Source organism: Eubalaena glacialis, chromosome 13 (assembly GCF_028564815.1).
Source record: "Eubalaena glacialis isolate mEubGla1 chromosome 13, mEubGla1.1.hap2.+ XY, whole genome shotgun sequence".
Classification (NCBI taxonomy): domain Eukaryota; kingdom Metazoa; phylum Chordata; class Mammalia; order Artiodactyla; family Balaenidae; genus Eubalaena; species Eubalaena glacialis.
The window spans coordinates 54,937,728-54,955,390 of NC_083728.1; the positions used below are offsets into that span (position 1 = coordinate 54,937,728).

The following is a 17,663-nucleotide window of genomic DNA, read 5'->3' on the forward strand; positions in this document are numbered from 1 at the left end:
CTCTGGGTCCCCAGGCCCCCGCGTCCCGTGTTCACTGTGGGCATCTGGCACTGACCAGAGCAGACATTCCAGGGATAGGGCGGTGGACCAAGCGGCTGTCCACGGGGACCTAGGCCCTCCAGGAGTGGGCTAACCCCTCGGCCGTCAAGGCTTGCTGCCTTGTGGGTCCTGACAGAGATACTCAAGTAGAAGAGGCGTTCCGGGGCCTGGCTGTCGGGGACTGACCCAAACCAGGGTGTTGTAATCCCAGCAGGGTTCAGCCAGTGCCCCTGGAGAGCCCGGGGACAGGATGCCGTGTTCCCCAGCTCCTTCCTGTATCCACTGCGCCCACTGTGTTCAAGGCCTGATGGCCAGCCCTCCACCAGTCAGGCCGGCAGGGATTCCGGGGGTCCCTCGTCATCCCCTGCTCGTTCTCTGCTGTGGCTGCTCGGGTCTGTCCGAGAGCTCAGGACGGGGGTCTTGTGGCTCTGCTGTCAGACTTCTCCTGGCCCCAGGTCATGCTCCGGGTCATGATGGTCTTGGTTTCATCTGATAAGCTGCCCCCACCCGCCTCACCGGCCTCTCTGCCCTCTGCTTTCTCCCAGGAGCTGGCAGCGGAAAAGGCCAAGGCAGCAGCCGGGGAGGCCAAAGTGAAAAAGCAGCTGGTGGCCCGGGAGCAGGAGATCACAGCCGTGCAGGCGCGCATGCAGGCCAGCTACCGGGAACATGTGCAGGAGGTGCAGCAGCTGCAGGGCAAGGTGGGTAGCAGGGCGGGCACGGATGCCCGCGGAGGGGGTCCTCACCATCGGGTTTGTTTGGGGGAAGGTTGTTTTACCTGGCTAGATGGTGTGTGTGTTTAACGTTAATGACCAGGAAGATGTATGTACATTTTAAAGAGCATTTTCTGAAAGCACTCTGGTCCCAAGTGGTCAGCACTGCATCCTTTTCCCTGGGGGCCCATGGGTCAAGTTCGCAGCCTCTCCATGACCCTGGAGTCATGCCGGCTCCACCTCCTCCACTCGAGGTTGGCAGAACACCGTAAAACAAGAGGTCCGAAAAACAGCACAGCCCCAGCGGAGGGCCGGGCCAGCCCTGGCCTGCACAGTCAGAGCCCTGCACTCCGCTCCCGGCGGGCCGCGCCCCGGGAGGTCAGAGGGCAGGGAACGGGCATCTTCGGGGTAACCGTAGGCTGTGGCTTGTGGCCCTTTGCTGGGTCTCAGAGCCTTGGTCGGGGCAGAGCGCACCGGCACCGTCTGGGGCTTTGGGCTGAGTGCTCGGCTCTGCGCTTTTCCGGCCCCTGTTCTGAGGGGGCCTCCCCACCTCGGGTGGAGAAGGCGGAGTCCCCCGGGCTTTTGTCTGCGGGCTGGGATCTTGCCGACCTTGCTCCGAGGTGGCTCTCTTTGTCAGGCCGAGCGGCCTCTGATGCCCCTTGGATGACCTTTCAGATCCGGACGCTCCAGGAGCAGCTGGAGAATGGCCCCAACACGCAGCTGGCCCGCCTGCAGCAGGAGAACTCCATCCTGAGGGACGCCTTGAACCAGGCCACGAGCCAGGTGGAGAGCAAGTAAGCCCTGCGCCCCTGGCTGGACCCTGGCACCTCCCCGAGGGCCCGGAGTGGGCAGGGTCCCTCTGTGAGCCTTCAACACGTGGCTGGCGACCTCTCGTGTGGTCAGGCCCTGGGAGGGCGAGTGAGCTCCAGCCCGTGCCCAGCGTCCATGTCACCAGATCTCCTCAGGTCCTGGCTTTGCTGGGAGAGCAGATACTTTTTCATGTCTATTTTCACAGTGTCCCTGCTTCTGGCCCAGAGTATCAGAGCCAGGCTGACCATCCAAGATGAGGGTCTGGTGTGGTGTGGGCCCTGCCGTGGGCCTGAGTGCCCTGATCCCCCTGGTCGGGTCTCCTGTGCAGGAGGGGACGTCTGCCACTCAGGAGCTGAAGCTGGGAGGCCTCCGTGAGCCGGCAGAGGCCACTCCCCAGGGGGCAGGGCTCAGCCTCACCCTGTTAGGGACACTGTCTTCTGTGTCCCTGGTTTGAGCATCACCATCCCAGCAGGCTGGCCAGGAGGAAGCCCCACTGCATTTTCTTTTGGTTCCCGTTTCTTTGCCTTCTCTCGTCCGGGGTGTCCTGTAGGGATTTCTGGGGTGCTTGTTATCCCCAGAGCATCCCCTCTCGCCCAGAGGAGGCTGATGGGAAAAGAGAGCGCAGGCGCCCGTAGCGGGAGGGCAGGTGGGAAGAGTGTCGCCCACGAGTGGCACCAGGAGCGAAGCCTGTGCTCACAAGGCTGCTTTTCCTGGCGGCCCCGCTGACTCGGAGTGAGGTTGACGGCCACCCTCCTCGCTGGTCCCTTCTCTCAGGGGTCCCTGTCTTCATCTCCGTCCTGACCTGCTGGCAGGTTGATGGTTTGGGGCTGCGGTTTCCTCAGCAGCCATGGCAGAAGGTGACCGTGGGGACGGAGGGACACTGGCTTCCTTCTCATGTAGGGTCCACTACTGGCTCCATCCTGGGGACAGCTCTAAAGCCTGGCCCTGAGTTGCGGCTGCTGACTCCATCAGCTTGCGGACACTCTGCCCTGTGGGACAGGTGTCCCCGCGTCCCTCCCAGAGCTTCATGTCGGTCCCAAGGGGCCACCCAGCTGGCCTCCCACCCCCATCCCCATCCCTGGTACTGGAGCCCAGCCTCGCGTGGGCTCCCCAGTCTCGAATCTTGGCCCTGGAAAGCGTGCGCTGAGGGCCCCGCAGAGGGCTTTGGGGCGGCCTGTGCAGACGGGGAGCCCACATCTCCCCTCCCCAGGCAGCAGGGCAGAGCTGGTCTTGGCCAGGTTTCCTGCCTCCCAGCGTTGTGGACCGTCTCCTCTGTCGCCTTCGCCTGGTCTGGTACTGTCCCTTGGCTGGACAGTCAGTCCTGCCGTGAAGAGGTGTCTTTTGTGCTGTGAAGGGGGCTGCACGCTGACGACCTCCCCGTGCTGGGAAAGGCGGGTCCGGAGCTGCCCCTTGTCCTGTCAGTCGCATCTCCTTCCATCGCTCCTGAACCTCCTCGCCGGCCCTGAGACCCCGCTCTTGTGCAGCGTTGAGGGGTCTCGTGTAAAATGCTGCAGCCTCTTTCCCTGCCTGGCCGTGGTCCAGTTGGCCGGTGAATCCAGCGTGTGGACTCGAGCGGGCCGCTGGCCCCGGCCCTGCAGGGCAGCATCCCAGGGCTCATTTGGGCCCAGATCAGCCGTGAGGAATCAGCCACTTCTGTCAGGGGCTCCGTGGGCTGCTTTTGCACATTTTGCCCTTGGCTTTTGCTGGTCCCTCCACCGTGCTTCTAAAACAGCATCTTCAAGAAAACACATCACACCCACGTGGCTGATTATATAGAGGGCCTCAGAGGGGCTCCAAGACTTGGGCAGCTACTTAAGAAAGAGCAGGTGCCCCGGAGGAAGGGCTCAGACCTCCGGTCCCATCTCCCCGGGCGGCTCTCGGGGCTGGCGAGAGCTGACTTGAGCCCTCTTCTGTCTGTCATGCGGGGGCTCCTGACTGTCTTGCAGGCAGAATGCAGAGCTGGCCAAGCTCCGGCAGGAGCTGGGCAAGGTCAGCAAGGAGCTGGTGGAGAAGTCGGAGGCCGCACGGCAGGAGGAGCTGCAGCGGAAGGCCCTGGAGGCCAAGGCAGCCGCCTTCGAGAAGCAGGTCCTGCAGCTGCAGGTGAGTTGGGGTGGCAGCTGCCTCGGTGCCCGTGCATCCTGCCCGCCAAGCTCTACGCACGGCCACCCTGGGTCCTCCCTTCTCAGCTGTGACTGTGACCACAGTGGACCCAGGCAGGGCTGGGGCTGGAACCCTCGACCTTGGCCTTGTTAGTAGTGATACTTGGTCAGCATCGAGTGGGTGCTTTCTGTGTGCTAAGCGTTGTTCTGAACGTTTACAAGCTTAACTCAGCTAATTCTCATTGTAACCTTATGGGGTAGATACGGTTATTACCTGTAATTTACCCAGAAGGAAATGGGAGGCACAAAGTGAAGCAACTCCGCCAGTTCACCCAGAGCCAGGGTTTGAGCCCCAGGGCAGCCCCAGAGCAGTCCCAGAGCAGTCACCGTCCCACACTTGCCACACCTGTGGTGTCACAGCTCCGGCCGCAGCCAGGCCGGCGGGCGCAGCCTCTGGCTTCAAGGTCCGGTGGGTGTTCTTTCTTCTCAGCCTCTGGATGTGGCCCGGAAGCTCGTGTTTTCCCAGGGGGACGCCTGTTGTCCGGAGGGAGGAAGACTGTCCCCTCCCTGCCCCATAGGTGCTGGGCAGCAACCAGTGGGGCCTCTCAGTCTCGGGGCCTCCCTGCTCATTGGCCCGACGAGTGCTGCGTCCCCCAGCTGGCCTGTTTCGGGGCAGGGTGACCAGGCGTGGGGCAGTTGTCATACCTCTGTGCGTGTAACTTCTCTGGAGGACAAGGAAACCCTGGAGACCCACACAGCTTTGCACCTGTTTCTGCTCAGTCACTGAAGCTCTCGGCTGTAGCACGTGGGGCAGTGGGGCTGTTTTATGGAAGGGACTAGAACGACAGACACGAAATTGTAAGACTGACGTGTGTGTGCCTAAGAACAGGCACAGATAAACAAAGTTTGGATTGGAGTTGAGATGGATAATTTGGTGTAAAGTAGGTCCACCCTGAGCGGTGAGATCAGAGCCCCTGGGGACGGCCTGGTGGTTATGCTCCGAAGGCTGTCGGGTGGTCCTGGTGCTTCCGGGGCTGGAGCCTTCGCTCTGGCGCCCGGGTTGTCACCATCACTGTAGCCAGGAAGCCCCAGGCCGCGAGCATCTCCTCCCTCTAAAGTCACAGAGTCCCCGTGGTATTGACAGTGAGGCCCCGGATTTCAGAGCCTCAGTTTCCCCACCTGTAATGTGGGTGTGGTGGTGGTACCTGTGTCTTGGGGTGGCTGGGGATTAACCACGCTGACACACACGGATGCCTTGCCCAGAACTGCTTAACAACCATGACCTTTACCAGGCCCCCTCGGGAAATCTTCAGCTCAGGCCGGACGTTTAGCTTGTAGGAAGCCTCTCCCTGTGCCACACTCAGGTGAAAATGGGGCTTTGCCTTTTTGGGACTGTCCTGCCTTCATCTGAGGCCTCTTCCCCGGGATCCCGCTCTTCAGGGGCCAGGGTGGCCTCTTCTAGCAGGTGAACTGACCTGGAAGTCCAGGAGGCTTATATAAGTCATCGGCACAGGATGGCAGGGTGTGAGGAGCTCTAGACGGCAGAGCCGGCTGAGGGCCCACCTCCTGCCGCGTCCTCCCGGCCCTCCTCCCTCTGCCGGCCCCCAGGCGTCTCACAAGGAGAGCGAGGAGGCCCTGCAGAAGCGCCTGGATGAGGTCAGCCGGGAGCTGTGCCGCTCGCAGACCAGCCACGCCAGCCTCCGGGCGGACGCCGAGAAGGCCCGGGAACAGCAGCAGCAGATGGCCGGTGAGGGCGGCGTGGGGGCCGGCTCCGTGCGGGGGGCCGCGCCAGGGGTGCTCGGGGTCGGGCCTGGGCTCCGGAGGGCTGGACATGGGGGGCGGGGCCTGTGGGGCGGGATATGGGAGGGGGCTCGAGGTGGAAGATGCTGCCACTTCGGCCTCACTTGCTGTGGGACCCACGTGGAGCCGTGGTGCTCCTGGGGCTACTGCTGGCCTTCTCTTCCCACCCAGTCAGGCCTGGAGGCCAGATTTGGAAGGTGGCTTTATGGTCCCCCTGTGCTCACAAGTCACCTTCTCAAACGGGAGGTGGTGACGAAACCCAGGGCACCAAGGGCCCTTGGAGAAGCAGGGCAGACCGTGCCGGTGAGAGCTCACCAGTACTTCTGGAGCCACTGCTGGGGGCTGAGCACTCCTGTGGGCGCCCGGGGCTTGGCCGGGAGTGAAGCAGCAGGCTTGGCGCTGTGTTCCGGCAGGAGAGACAGGCACAGTAGATGGATCCACGTCCACAGACCTCAAGTAGGCAGCGTGACCTAGAGCAGGTCCTAGAAACGGCAAGCTGTGTCTGTGAAGGGCCAGGCAGTAAATACTTTTGGCTTTGTAGGCCAAATGGTGTTTGTCACAACTGCTCAGCTCTGCTGCCACAGTGCAAAAGCCACCCTAGACAGACAGGCCTGGCTGCGTGCCAATAAAGCTTTATTTTCAAGAACAGGTGGTGGGCTGGGTTGGCCCAAGGGCCTAGTTTGCTGACCCCTGCTGTGATGGGCCGGGTGTGGCTTTGAGTGGTCAGGGGAGGCCTCTCTGGGGAGAAAAGGATGTTTAAGCCCAAGGTCTGGATAATGGGAAGAGGCCAGCCGCACAGAAACCAGGAAGGGGCCCCTGAGAATGGGAGTGAACTTGAACTTGGCCTGTACAAGAAACAGACGCAGGTCAGCAAGCGAGACTGGAGAAGAAGGCAGTGGCTAGTGTGGGGTAGACGGGCAGGGCCGGTTGACCCTCCTTTGAAGAGTTCAGGGGCCGTGTGGAGTGATGAGGGGGCTGGGAGCGTGGGCAGGGCTGGCGGGATCCCATCTGCACTTCTGGATGCTCTGGCTCCAGGTGGGGACCAGGGATGGGGCCTTGCAGTCATCGGACCAAAGGCACCTGGGCTGGGCCCAGGCAGCCACGGAGGCGCTGGTGGATTCGGCAGGCAGTGGACATTGGATCCACAGGCCTGGTAGATGAGTGAGAGGTGGGGGCACAGGAAAGCAGAACAGCCACAGCAAGGGGACCAGGAGGCCTGAGCAGAGCTGTGTGTGGACGTGGCCGGCGGCTGAGCCCGGGCTCGGGGAGGAGGCCAGGGCCGGGCCGCTGTTCGGAGTCAGACACACGTGGAGGACTTTCAGAGCTGTGGTGGGGCTTAGCGGAGGTCACCGAGGGAGGACACGCTGAGGTGCCCCCCTGCCCCTGGTCTCAGCGATGTGAGCCCATCTCCCAGAGAGCAAGGTTTTAGAAACTGCAACAGGAGCCCATTCAGATTTCCATCTTTTCCTGAGTGATCCGGGGGCGTTCTGTTCTGCCCTAGTGAGTCCTTGAGAAGGAAGCCAGGCTGTGACTTTCTCCACCAGCTAACGGGACACCCAGGGGTCAGGGGAGTGCCTGGAAGCCCGCGGGCGTGCCCTGGGCAGCATGGGGCGTCCGTGCCGGCCTTCGCCGCACCCCGCAACCCGCCGGCCTCCCTCCCCGCAGAGCTGCACGGCAAGCTGCAGTCCTCCGAGGCTGAGGTGAGGAACAAGTGCGAGGAGCTGAGCAGCGTCCACGGGCAGCTGGACGAGGCCAGGGCGCAGAACTCGCAGCTCACGGAGAGGATCTGCTCCATCGAGGCCCTGCTGGAGGCGAGCCAGGCCCGGGACGCCCAGGTCAGCTGCACTTCCTCCCGCGAGCATCGCCACCCACCCCACAGGGGCCCTGCCCTGATGACTTGTCGTGCCAGGTGGTCTCGTGGTGACCGCAGGGCTCTGTCTCTCGTTCCAGGCCAGCCGAGAGGAGGCCGACCAGCAGCAGGCCCGGTAAGAGGAGGCAGGGGCTGTGGCCTGGGTGCGGGGGTCCCAGGGAGGAGCCCTCTGAGAGGCCCTGCCTTTCCCCATTCCTCCAGCGACCTCGAGGACCAGGACGGGCTGGGCAGGGAAGAGGGCACATTGCAGGGAGCTCCTGCCTCGAGGAGCGAGGCTGTGGGGAGAGGGGCTGCCCCTCGGCAGGGGGATGGGCCTCTTGCTGTCCATCCATCCATCCATGCATCCATCCATCCTTCTCTCCCCGGGAAGGACCGGCTGGTCAGGGTGTTCTCTCCACGTCCACGGGGCGAGGGAATTTAGGGGCTGAAGTCGTAACCCAAACGGGAAAGTGGTTACCTGCCCAGAGTGGAGAACCTGGGAGGCTGCCCGGGCTTTTGCACAGATCTGGGATGCGGTGCGGTTCACAGCTGACCAGGTCGCAGGGTTGATGCCGGTTAACTTGAATGGCCCAGCCCCAGGCCTGCTCGGACTGTGTGTTTGCTGTTGCTAAGACCTGGTGGGCTCCTCAAGCCAGGGGGCTGGAAGTCCTAGGACCGTTGGCTCCAGGTGTGTGTCCCTCAGCAGATGCCCATGAGCTCGGGGGTTGGTCCTGGCTCTTGTGGCTGGGGGTCCCCAGGGCAGCCACGTGGGGTGAAGCGTGCAGGTGGTCGGTCATGTCCCGGGTCGTCCACTGACCAACCTCCCTTGTTCTGGCTGCTGCAGCCAGTGAGTCTCCTCCCCAGTGCCTCCCCAGGCCACAGCCCATGTTCCGTGGCCTTGGGCAGGAAGCCGGCCTCACGGAGGCCCCAAAACACCTTGCTGGAGACTCAGAAGCAAACCCTCTCCGTGCACCTTTCCAGAAAGCTTGGGCAAACTTTGTTTCTCATGGTACTTGCCGGGGTAGAGAGGTTGTGTTTGTTTAGCGTTTTGCTTTTTGTATTTTAAGATCAGATTCTTGGACTGCACAGCTAATTACTAGTTACCTAAGTCATGTTGCAAGCAGGGTTGATTCTAGCTTTTTGCATCATGTAGATGTTTGGCAGAATTAGGGTTTTTTTCAATTTCCTTCTCAAGAGTGTTTATCTGGAAGTTGTGTCTAGGCCAGGCCATCGTGTTCTCGGGTGGAGATGAGTGATCCAGCCCCAGATGTTCTGGAACTCAGGCAGTAGCTACCAAGGGGGTGACTGTCAGCGTGTCCTTGCCACCGGCCTGCTGTGCCTTCTTCCTCGGGGCCTCGTGCCTTTGGGGATGCTCTTGCAGGGGTGTGCGGGGGGCCAGCTGGTGCAGAATGCCGGCGGCTTGAGGAGAAGCTGCGAGGGGTCCCAATGGAGCTTTGAGGGTGGGGTCAGGTTCTGTGGCCTGAAACCAACATCCAAGAAGTCGACAGCCATCTTCAAGGCCACGTGCAAACGGTACTTACGATGACAGTGAGATGGTGCTGGGGGCGTCAGGGCGGGCAGCGCGCACGGCCTCGCTGAGGTTGGTTGGTCCTCGTGCTCCTCCTTAGCGCGGTGTACTGCCGGCCCACGGGGAGAAATACGAACCTTTCCCCCCCCCCCGGGGGCGTCCTCAGACGGGTTTCCTCCTGCTCCCAGAGGGGCCCTGCTTGTGCTGCTTCAAGTCGGCGTTGGCGGCTTCTGGATGTCAGCTTTTATGCGACCCCGGGGCTTCCCTGTCCTAAATCTTAACGCAGAAGGTGACGTATTAAGTGTCCATTTGAAGCGTCTTCCTCAGAACAGCCAGAGCAGTTCTAGAGCGTCCACCCCTCGCTTTCCGGGTGATGGGGTGGACGGAGCCGCAGGGCCTAGAGTCCGGAGAGAAGTGTGAAATGATGGCCTCCCCGGCCTGCCAGCCGCACACATCCGGGGTCGTCTCGGGCCGATTCCCTGGAGCCCGGGCGCAGGACTGAGGGGAGCCTTCGGGTCTCAGCAGAGTTAGGTTTTGGACACAGGACGGTCCCAGCGCCGAGGGCAGGGATGCACTTGATGGGTGTGCAGGCCACGGTGCCACCCGAGCCTCCGGCCCCGGCGTCCTCCGAGGAGGCCCAGCCCAGTCTCGAGGGCAGCTGTGGCCGCAGGGAAGGGCCAGCCGACGCGTGCTGCGGGGCAGAGTGGGACCAGGCTCAGTTCACCAGAAGAAAGAGCATCTGACAACCTGACTGTCCGGGGCGCGTCCCCGCGCTGGCCGCTGTGGCAGCTCTGACCGCTGCCGTCCCCGCAGCCAGTGTCACCAAGTGGGACTCTGCTGGCCTCTGGGCCCCCAGCCCTCAGAGGAGGGGCCACGGTGGCTGCTGGGGCTCCCCTGAAGCCGGTGCCCGGCTTGGGGAGGGGACTGACCGCAGCCCCAGGCCCCATGGGTGTTCCGGAGCAGAGGAAGGGGCCCCGAGACAGGGCGTACGGGGGCCGCGGGCCCTTGGAGCCCGGCAGTGACGCCACCATCCCCCCTCAGCCTCACGGAGCTGGAGTCGCAGGTGTGGTGTCTGGAGAAGGAGGCCACGGAGCTCAAGGAGGCGGTTGAGCAGCAGAAAGTGAAGAACAATGTGAGTGTGGAGGGGCCGCCTGCCGTGTGGACGGGGGGCTCGGGCCGCTCCGTGTCCCGTCCGGCTGCTCCCCGTGGGGGGCTCGGGGCTCCTGACTCCCACTGGGTCGGCTTGGTCATGTGGTCACCTGGCGTGAGGAGGGGGCTGTAGGGCGCCTCCTCTGCGGTGGGCACATGGGAGCCTTGGCTGCGTCCCCCTGACCCGGGCTGTCCCCCCGGACCCCCCCCCCAACACACACACGCCGTGCCTCCCTGGGCTTGGCTGGGCCAGAGCCGGCCGTTTGGTGGCGGACCCTCTTGCCACTGAAGAGCCGGCAGATCCCCGCCCCCTGCAGACGAGTCTCCCTGAAAGGTGCCCGCGGGCCCCGGCCACCCGAGAGCAGCCTGGCGCCAGTGCTGCCGGCGTGGCCTGTGAGGTCCAGAGACGGGTCGGAGAGGGCTCGCCCGCCCGGCGGAGACCAGCCTGGCTGTTGACCGTCTCCCCTCTCCTCCCAGGACCTCCGAGAGAAGAACTGGAAGGCGATGGAGGCTCTGGCCTCGGCCGAGAGGGGCTGCGAGGAGAAGCTGCGGTCCCTGACCCAGGCCAAGGTCAGCGTCGGCCTCGGGCTCGCCTCGGTCTAGCAGCTCAGCAGACCCCACAGACTGCGTACAGGGCAGCCCCAGCCTCAGGGCGTCTCAGACCCAGGGCCCGGCCGCTGCATATTCCTGCCCGCCCTCCTGCCCTCCCGCCGCGCATTTCTCCCCGAGATGCGGGGAGCGGTGAGCCCTTGTCTCCTGCTTCTCAGCTGGGCCTTTTGCCCTCAGAGGCCATGGGGGCCCCGAGATGGTTCTGTGCATGGACTTCGCTCGTGTTATTCTTCTCCCCTGATGTTTGTCTGCTTTCTCAGGCCCCCTGCGGTCCTGGCCCAGGGGCTCCGTGATTGAGCTTTGGGGGAAGGACAGTCTTTAGTAGCAAGCACTCAGGCCCAGGTCGGGGGAGCACGGGTGGGCCAGTGTACAGGGCCCTGGCCGGGACGTGGTCTGCAGCTGCAGCAGGAGCAGGCGGGGCCTCACCACCCGCTTTGGCCAGGCCTGCCCTCCCTGCCCCCCGCCAATGCAGAGTTAATGTCTGTCCTGTTACCGTGAGCTTTGCAGCAACTTTCACAAGCCTCCCAGGAAGCCTGAGGGTGTGTCAGATGAGGCCTCCGAGAGGCGGAGCTGGGGAGCCGTGTGGAGCTATGCTTAGACACCCCAGAAGTGACCTGGGCGCCTGTCTGGCCTTTCTGTGGCAAATGCAGAAGCTGTGACCAGAGGTGTCACCTGACTTGTTTGTGGTCACACAGCCAGATAAAAGACAGGGAGCTGGCCTCTGGGTCCTCGGCCCTTGCTTGGACTCCCATGACCGGGGCACCTGAATGGGGGTCACGAGGTCGGGGGCCCACAGCAGGCCACGGATCAGTGGGTGAGCGAGAAGGGTCGGCTTCTGAGACTCAAGTCCAGGCATGTGGTGCTGTGGTCAGGCTGGGCATCCATCTGCCGGCCATCCATCCCCCCCGCCCCCAAATCACATACAGAGCCTCACTCCCGGCCCTAGTCCAGGAGCTCCTAGTACAGCTCCAGGTCTCGGGCCCTGAGGGGCAGGCAGCAGCCTCAGCCTGCTGGGGACGGTGACCAGATGGGACTTTCAGCCAGAAATCTCCTGCACCGCCCCCCTGCCCCCAGGGTGTGGGGAGGGGTTATCTGTCCCCAGGGACGGTGCTGTCCTTCTCGGCTTTGCTTATGGCTCCTTCCCTCTTTCTTGGGCTCCTTTTTCTCGCGTGGAGTGGGAGCATCAGGGAGGATGGCGGGGGCTCTGGCCAGCGCGGCTGCAGCAGGGGGCCCAGGAGCTTTCGGAGAGCCGAGACCCCGACCTGCCTCATCCCCTCAGCACGTGGGAGCCCTGATCCTCCCGCCCCCAGGGTTGCAGGAGCTCCTGACTCTGGTGGCCGCACCTCTTCTCTGCGCTCCCCGCCCCCCGTATGCACATGCTCAGAAAGACCTGAGCCTGAGTGTCTGCTGGGAGGTGTCCGCGAACCTGCACGTCCCGTAGGGGGTGCTGCCATCCCCCTTCCTTAGAGCTGAGTTTGTTTAAAGTTGGCCAGGCCTGGGGTGGAGTAGCCGAACTTGACTGCTATGGTTAGACACACCCCCGCCCAGCCGGCCCCACGGAGCCACCATTGGTCTCTTCCGATCCTTGTCCCTCCCCTAAAGGGCTGAGGACGTGTTCCTGGGGTGAAACCCCCACCCCCCCCGGGGCTGCCCTAAGCTCCGTGGCTGACCACCCTCACGCCCCACCCGCCCCGCCCCCAGGAGGAGTCCGAGAAGCAGCTCAGCCTGACGGAGGCCCAGACCAGGGAGGCCCTGCTGGCCCTGCTCCCGGGCCTCTCTGCCCCCACCCACCAGGTAAGAAGGGAGGCAGCTCCCTGGGGACCCCTGGGGTGGGGGGGGCACGTCCCGCCCAACCTTGAACATTTTTGTCACAGGATTACGCCGAGTGGCTGCAGGAGCTCAAAGAGAAAGGCCCAGAGCTGCTGAAGCAGCCACCAGCGAAAACGGAGTCCTTGGTGAGCGCGGCTGCTGTCGCTCGTGCCCTGCCCTGTCCGCGGGATGGAGGGTGCCTGGAGCCGGCCATCGGGTTTTGGCTCAGCAGGCCCCTGTCCTGCCCTCCGCCCTCAGGACCTGGCTGCCAAGCTGAGGGAGGCAGAGGAGACACAGAGCAGCCTTCAGGCCGAGTGCGACCAGTACCGCAGCATCCTAGCCGAGACGGTGAGGCCTGGGCTCTGTGACCTTGGGCGAGTCATTGCCCCTCTCTGGGCCCAGTTTCTTGGGCTGAATGGTGAAGGGGGTGAGCTCAGGTTGAAGGTCTGGGGCACAGTCTGGGAAGGGATAGGGCAGTGTTCGGCTTGAATCCGCTTTCCTGCGACTCCAGGGGCCACGCTCGCTCAGCCTCCCTCTGCGATGGCCGGTCCTGGGTTCCCCTTCCTGGGCCCCCCGTCCTGGGCCGCTGAGGCCCACCTGGTGCAAACCCACCGGAGACGAGAGTCCTGACAACCTTGTTCGCACACCGGCCGGGGGCCCCCCTCCAGAACTGTACCCCCTCCTCCCGCTCTGCCGGCCGCACTGGGATCCAAGCTGGGTGGTTGCAGGGGGTTGGCAGGAGCCACGGGGGCGTGTGCGTGGCGGGGGGGGGCCTCCAGGCCCTGCTCAGTGCCGTCCCCTCAGGAGGCCATGCTCAAAGCCCTGCAGAAGAGCGTGGAGGAGGAGGAGCAGGTGTGGAAGGCCCGGGTGAGCGCCGCGGAGGAGGAGCTCCAGAAGGTACGGGGCAGCCCCATCTCCCCAGGGCCCACCTTCCCTCGGAGCCCAAACTTCACTCCCTCAGAATGCCATACAATCCAGGGGGAACGCCCACGGGGTCATCTGGGTCACTTGGGAGTCACGTTTGCTGGGTTTTGGTTGCTGGGTTTTGGTGATGCCACATACAGTGTCACTGTGGAATGACCGACAGCTGAGTCCTGGTCTCAAGGAGACCCCCAGCCCCACCCCCAGGAAGAGGCTGCTGCTCATACCTGGCGGGGGTGGGGGGGTGCGAGGGCACCACAGGGCTTCCCGAGAGGTGGGATGCATCCCGGGACGGACCCCCGGGGCTCGTGCTTGATGGCGCTCCCCCTTCTTGCTTTGTAGTCGCGGGTCACAGTGAAGCATCTCGAAGAGACTGTCGGGAAGCTGAAAGGGGAACTTGAAAGTGCCGATCAGGTGCGTGCGGGCGCTGTCCAGAGGGCTGCCGTCCTGCTACAGAGGCTCCTCTAGCGGCTTTCCTTCCCTGACTGCGCGTCCCTGCCTGTCCTTAATGAGCCGTTACGACCTCGGGGTGGCTGGGCCCCAGTGCACCATGGCTTCTGCCGTGGCCTCATGAACCATGGGAGGGTTGCCGGGTGGCCCCACCGCACTCCGCACCCTCCTTGCAAGTAAATCTAAAAGCTGCTGAGGTCTAAGAACACATGCTGCCCCAGGGTGCCTCTTCAGGAGGTATTTGGCCTGGGGGGCACCCCCCTGCCTGGCCTCAGTTGGCTCGTAGCCATCAGGCCACGGGGGCCCCTCTCAGCCCTTTTCCCAGGGACTGGTGGCCCCATCGCCCTGCCCCATGGCCCGTGCCCTCCCGCGGCCGGCTCGAGGCCCCTGATGTGTGTCGTGTCCAGGTGAGGGAGCACACGTCACATCTGGAGGCCGAGCTGGAGAAGCACATGGCAGCCGCGAGTGCCGAGTGCCAGAACTACGCCACGGAGGTGGTGGGGGTGAGTGTCCCGGCGTGGGTGGGCCTGGTAGGGGCCCCGCGGCCAGGGCAGGGAGCAGCCAGGTCAGCCTGGCAGCGAGAGGATCTCTCTACCCGGTGTGGAGACACCATCTCTGCAGGGAAGGCATTTAAATCTGACAGTGTTTTCTGATTTGGGGAGCAGAGAGCACAAGCCTGGCACCCCCGATCCTGGTTCGATCTCTGACTTCTGGCCTCGCTCTGCAAAAGACAGTCCATAAACATTTGCGAAGGCCTGAGACTAGCGTGTACTGAACACGATCCTTCCTCCGTCTTCAAAAAAGAGCAGAAGCTCCCGGGGGCCTGCGCCCACCCCTCCCCCACGCCCCGCAGGCTCTCCGGGTGGCGTATGTGGATGTGCTTGGTTGGGTGTGAGGTGCTGACTCACCGGAACTGGCTCTCTCTCCTTTTCTCCCACCACCCGGGTCTGTTTTCTGTCCAAGTTGAGGCAGCTTCTATTAGAATCTCAGTCTCAGCTGGATGCAGCCAAGAGTGAAGCCCAGAAACAAAGCGACGAGCTTGCCCTGGTGAGCGAACTGGTGTGGCCGGCGTGTGCCCTGCGGTCGGGTGTGTGTGTTTCTGCGTCCCGTCAAATGGGACGTGCGCCGGTCTGTGCTTGGGCCCTGTGAGGACGGCCCCTCACACGTTTGCTCCACGCTGCACACTGGGCCTGTGGCTGCCGGGACCACGGGGCTCCGGGTCTGCGCTGGGAGCTCTGGGGGGGTCCTTCTGCCCCGTGGCCTTCTGTGGGACTAGGGTCCTTCTTCTGTGGGACTAGGGTCCTTCCTCACCCAGCGGTGGCTCAGGTCAGGTCAGTCAGATCTGCGGTGTGCAGGGCGGCCTGCTCCATGCTGGGCGGTACCAGGCGACCCGTCCGCAGCCGCGCGGAGCTCCCAGCCACGCAGGGGCCTCTGGTTCTTCCGGTTTTCAGCCTTGATGTGTGACTCTGGTCCCCGCTCCTTGGCCAGGTCAGCCCGGCCTTATAGAGGGGGGGGCCCCTCCGGTTCCAGTACCAGCCCGTGAGGCCACAGACACGGTCCGTGTGATCTGCACGGTCTTTCATTAAATCATGAGTTGGCTGTTAACACTGAGCCACCGGCGGGGGGCGGTGTGTGTGTGTGAAAAACATAACGTGTCTGGCTTTCTACGAGGAGACTCAAGGTGTGGTCCGGGGGGCTGGCGTTCCCAAAGCAGCATCCACCGAGCAGCCCCCTCGCTGGGCGCACGCTCTGGCTCCCCGGGTGCCCCCTCCGGTCGTTCGGGCCTGACCGGGGACCATCGCCCGCGAGGGCAGGTGCCAAGTCTGCGGGCCACTCTCCAAAGCCATGTCCAAGCCGGGCCTGGGCCACATGCAGAGGACAGGCCCCGAGTTTCTCGTCGTCACTGGTCTCTGCGGTCTGGTGTTGACCTTTGGGGCTGTTGGCAGGAGGAAAGGACTTGGAGGGTCAGGCCCCACACGCTTGGGGCGGCTCTGTCAGGGGCCCCCCCCAGAGCCTCGCTGGGAACCTTCACCCAAGCTTTGTGGGTGACACTGCTGCACCTTCAGATTTGAGGCTCAGTGGTCTGGGGCTTAGGGCCCCCCGGCAGTGGAGCTCAGGGGTGAGGGGACCTTATGAGGTAAGAGTGTCAGCTCGTCGGGGACCCCACAGAAGGCCCTGACGGGGATCACATCCAGGAGGGCAGCGGGAGGCAGGCGGTGGTGTCCACGCCGAGCCCACCAGCCGCCTGCCGTTCTTCAGATTCCGTAGCCCCGCGCGTACCGCGTCCTTTGGGGGTCACCTGGCTCCCGGCGGGGGACGCCCCGCGCTGCTGGTCTTGCCATGGAGCATGTGCGTGGGGTCAGCCCGGGCCCCTTGGCCGCAGTTTGGCTCAGGTGAGGGCTCGTGGTGCTGGCTCTCCTGCCCCAGGGAACCTGCATGGGAGCCAACACAGGCCACAGCTGTCAGAGCAGGTCCCCCATGGGCTTCGGCTGCTGAGACCACCTGCCGTCCTCCTGGGGGCCTGCGGGCGGGCGTGCATCCAGCTACGTCAGGCACAAACCCACCCTCCCTGTTCCAGGTCAGGCAGCAGTTGAGTGAGATGAAGAGCCACGTAGAGGATGGTGACGTAGCCGGGTCCCTGGCTGCCCCCCCAGAGGCCCCCTCAGCAGAACAGGACCCCGTCGAGGTTAGGGTGGTGAGCCTGTCCCCGGGTGTCCGTCACTGACCGCCGTGCGGGCCCCTCCACCCATCTGGAGGGCAGGGACGGCAGCCTCTGCTCCGGCTAAACTCCGGCCACTCGCAGCTCCCAGCCCCACTGCCCAGACGCCTGACTCCTCAGGACGCCAGAGTGGGGGGTGGGGGGGGGGCCGGGGGCTGGGGCATCATTGGTGGGGCCCTTGCCCTCCAGACCCCTGATCCGGGCGGCGGCCGCCCAGAGCCTCGCCAGGGTGGGAAGGCTGCCAGGGCTTGTGCCGGGCCTAGGCTTCTCTGTCCTGGGGTCTCAGCACAAGGGCTGTGTCCGCGTCTCTTCTCAGCCATACCGGCTTCCGTCCCCAGGGGTCGGGGCCCTGCCTCCTCCGGGGGGGCTTCAGGCACACAGGCCTCCCTGCTCGCTCATCCCAGGCAGGGCAGGGTCGAGGGGGCCCGGGGCACAGCCAGAAGATTTGGCCCCAGGTCTCAGGCTGCCCGGAGCCCTGGGCGCCCAGGAGGGTCTGCCCCAGGTTCCGAGCATGTTTGCGGTGTTTGCACGCAGCTGAAGGTGCAGCTGGAGCGGACGGAAGCCATCCTGGAGGACGAGCAGACGCAGCGGCAGAAGCTCACGGCCGAGTTCGAGGAGGTCAGGCTGCCCCGCGCCGTCGGGGCTTTTCTGGGTCAGGACAGCGGGTCTGGGGGTCGAGCCGCGTCCCACCCGAGGGGGTTTCGCTGCGCCATCGTCACCCGCCTCCTGTCCGCATGGGGCCTGACCCGCCGCCCCGCTCCGTCCAGGCTCAGCTCGTGGCGAGTCGGCTGCAGGGAGAGTTGGAGAAGCTCCGCTGTGCCAGCGTCCTCGGGTCCTCAGAGGCGGAGGAGGCCACGCGGCTCAAGGTACAAGGCTCCCCGCTGTCACCCCCGGAGGCCCCTCGGGCAGCGTCCAGCCTAATTTGGAGGTTGGCGAGGTCAGGGGGATCCCTAAGTCTCCAGTGTCACAGCTGGAGGCCACCAGTGTGACGATTTCAGTCAAGTGGAACTGAAACAGAGCTCCTCCGTCACCCTGGCCACAGGGCAGGTGCTCAGCAGCCAGTGCCCGACCCTGAAGCACAGCCCTGCGACCCGGAGGCCGCGTCCTCACACCCTCGGCCCCACGGGCGCAGCCAGGTGGCCTTCCTGCTGTGCGTCACGTGAAGGCTGAC

At 64.2% G+C, this 17,663-nt stretch overlaps 1 protein-coding gene across 3 annotated transcripts in view; it reads left to right on the forward strand.

Annotated features, from left to right (window-relative positions):
* Positions 1-17,663, forward strand: part of RRBP1 (ribosome binding protein 1) — a 58,417-nt gene that overhangs the window by 39,789 nt on the left and 965 nt on the right. For 2 of the 3 annotated variants that reach the window (XM_061209665.1, XM_061209663.1), the window contains exons 5-22: positions 585-737; positions 1,425-1,543; positions 3,506-3,659; positions 5,267-5,405; positions 7,124-7,293; positions 7,409-7,443; positions 9,877-9,967; positions 10,462-10,554; positions 12,295-12,387; positions 12,468-12,548; positions 12,661-12,750; positions 13,207-13,299; positions 13,666-13,737; positions 14,181-14,276; positions 14,737-14,820; positions 16,352-16,459; positions 17,027-17,110; positions 17,260-17,358. In XM_061209665.1, coding sequence (XP_061065648.1) covers positions 585-737; positions 1,425-1,543; positions 3,506-3,659; positions 5,267-5,405; positions 7,124-7,293; positions 7,409-7,443; positions 9,877-9,967; positions 10,462-10,554; positions 12,295-12,387; positions 12,468-12,548; positions 12,661-12,750; positions 13,207-13,299; positions 13,666-13,737; positions 14,181-14,276; positions 14,737-14,820; positions 16,352-16,459; positions 17,027-17,110; positions 17,260-17,358 — 1,854 coding nt within the window. The remainder of the gene's footprint in view (positions 1-584; positions 738-1,424; positions 1,544-3,505; positions 3,660-5,266; positions 5,406-7,123; positions 7,294-7,408; positions 7,444-9,876; positions 9,968-10,461; positions 10,555-12,294; positions 12,388-12,467; positions 12,549-12,660; positions 12,751-13,206; positions 13,300-13,665; positions 13,738-14,180; positions 14,277-14,736; positions 14,821-16,351; positions 16,460-17,026; positions 17,111-17,259; positions 17,359-17,663) is intronic. The other variant, XM_061209664.1, reaches the window with a different exon arrangement.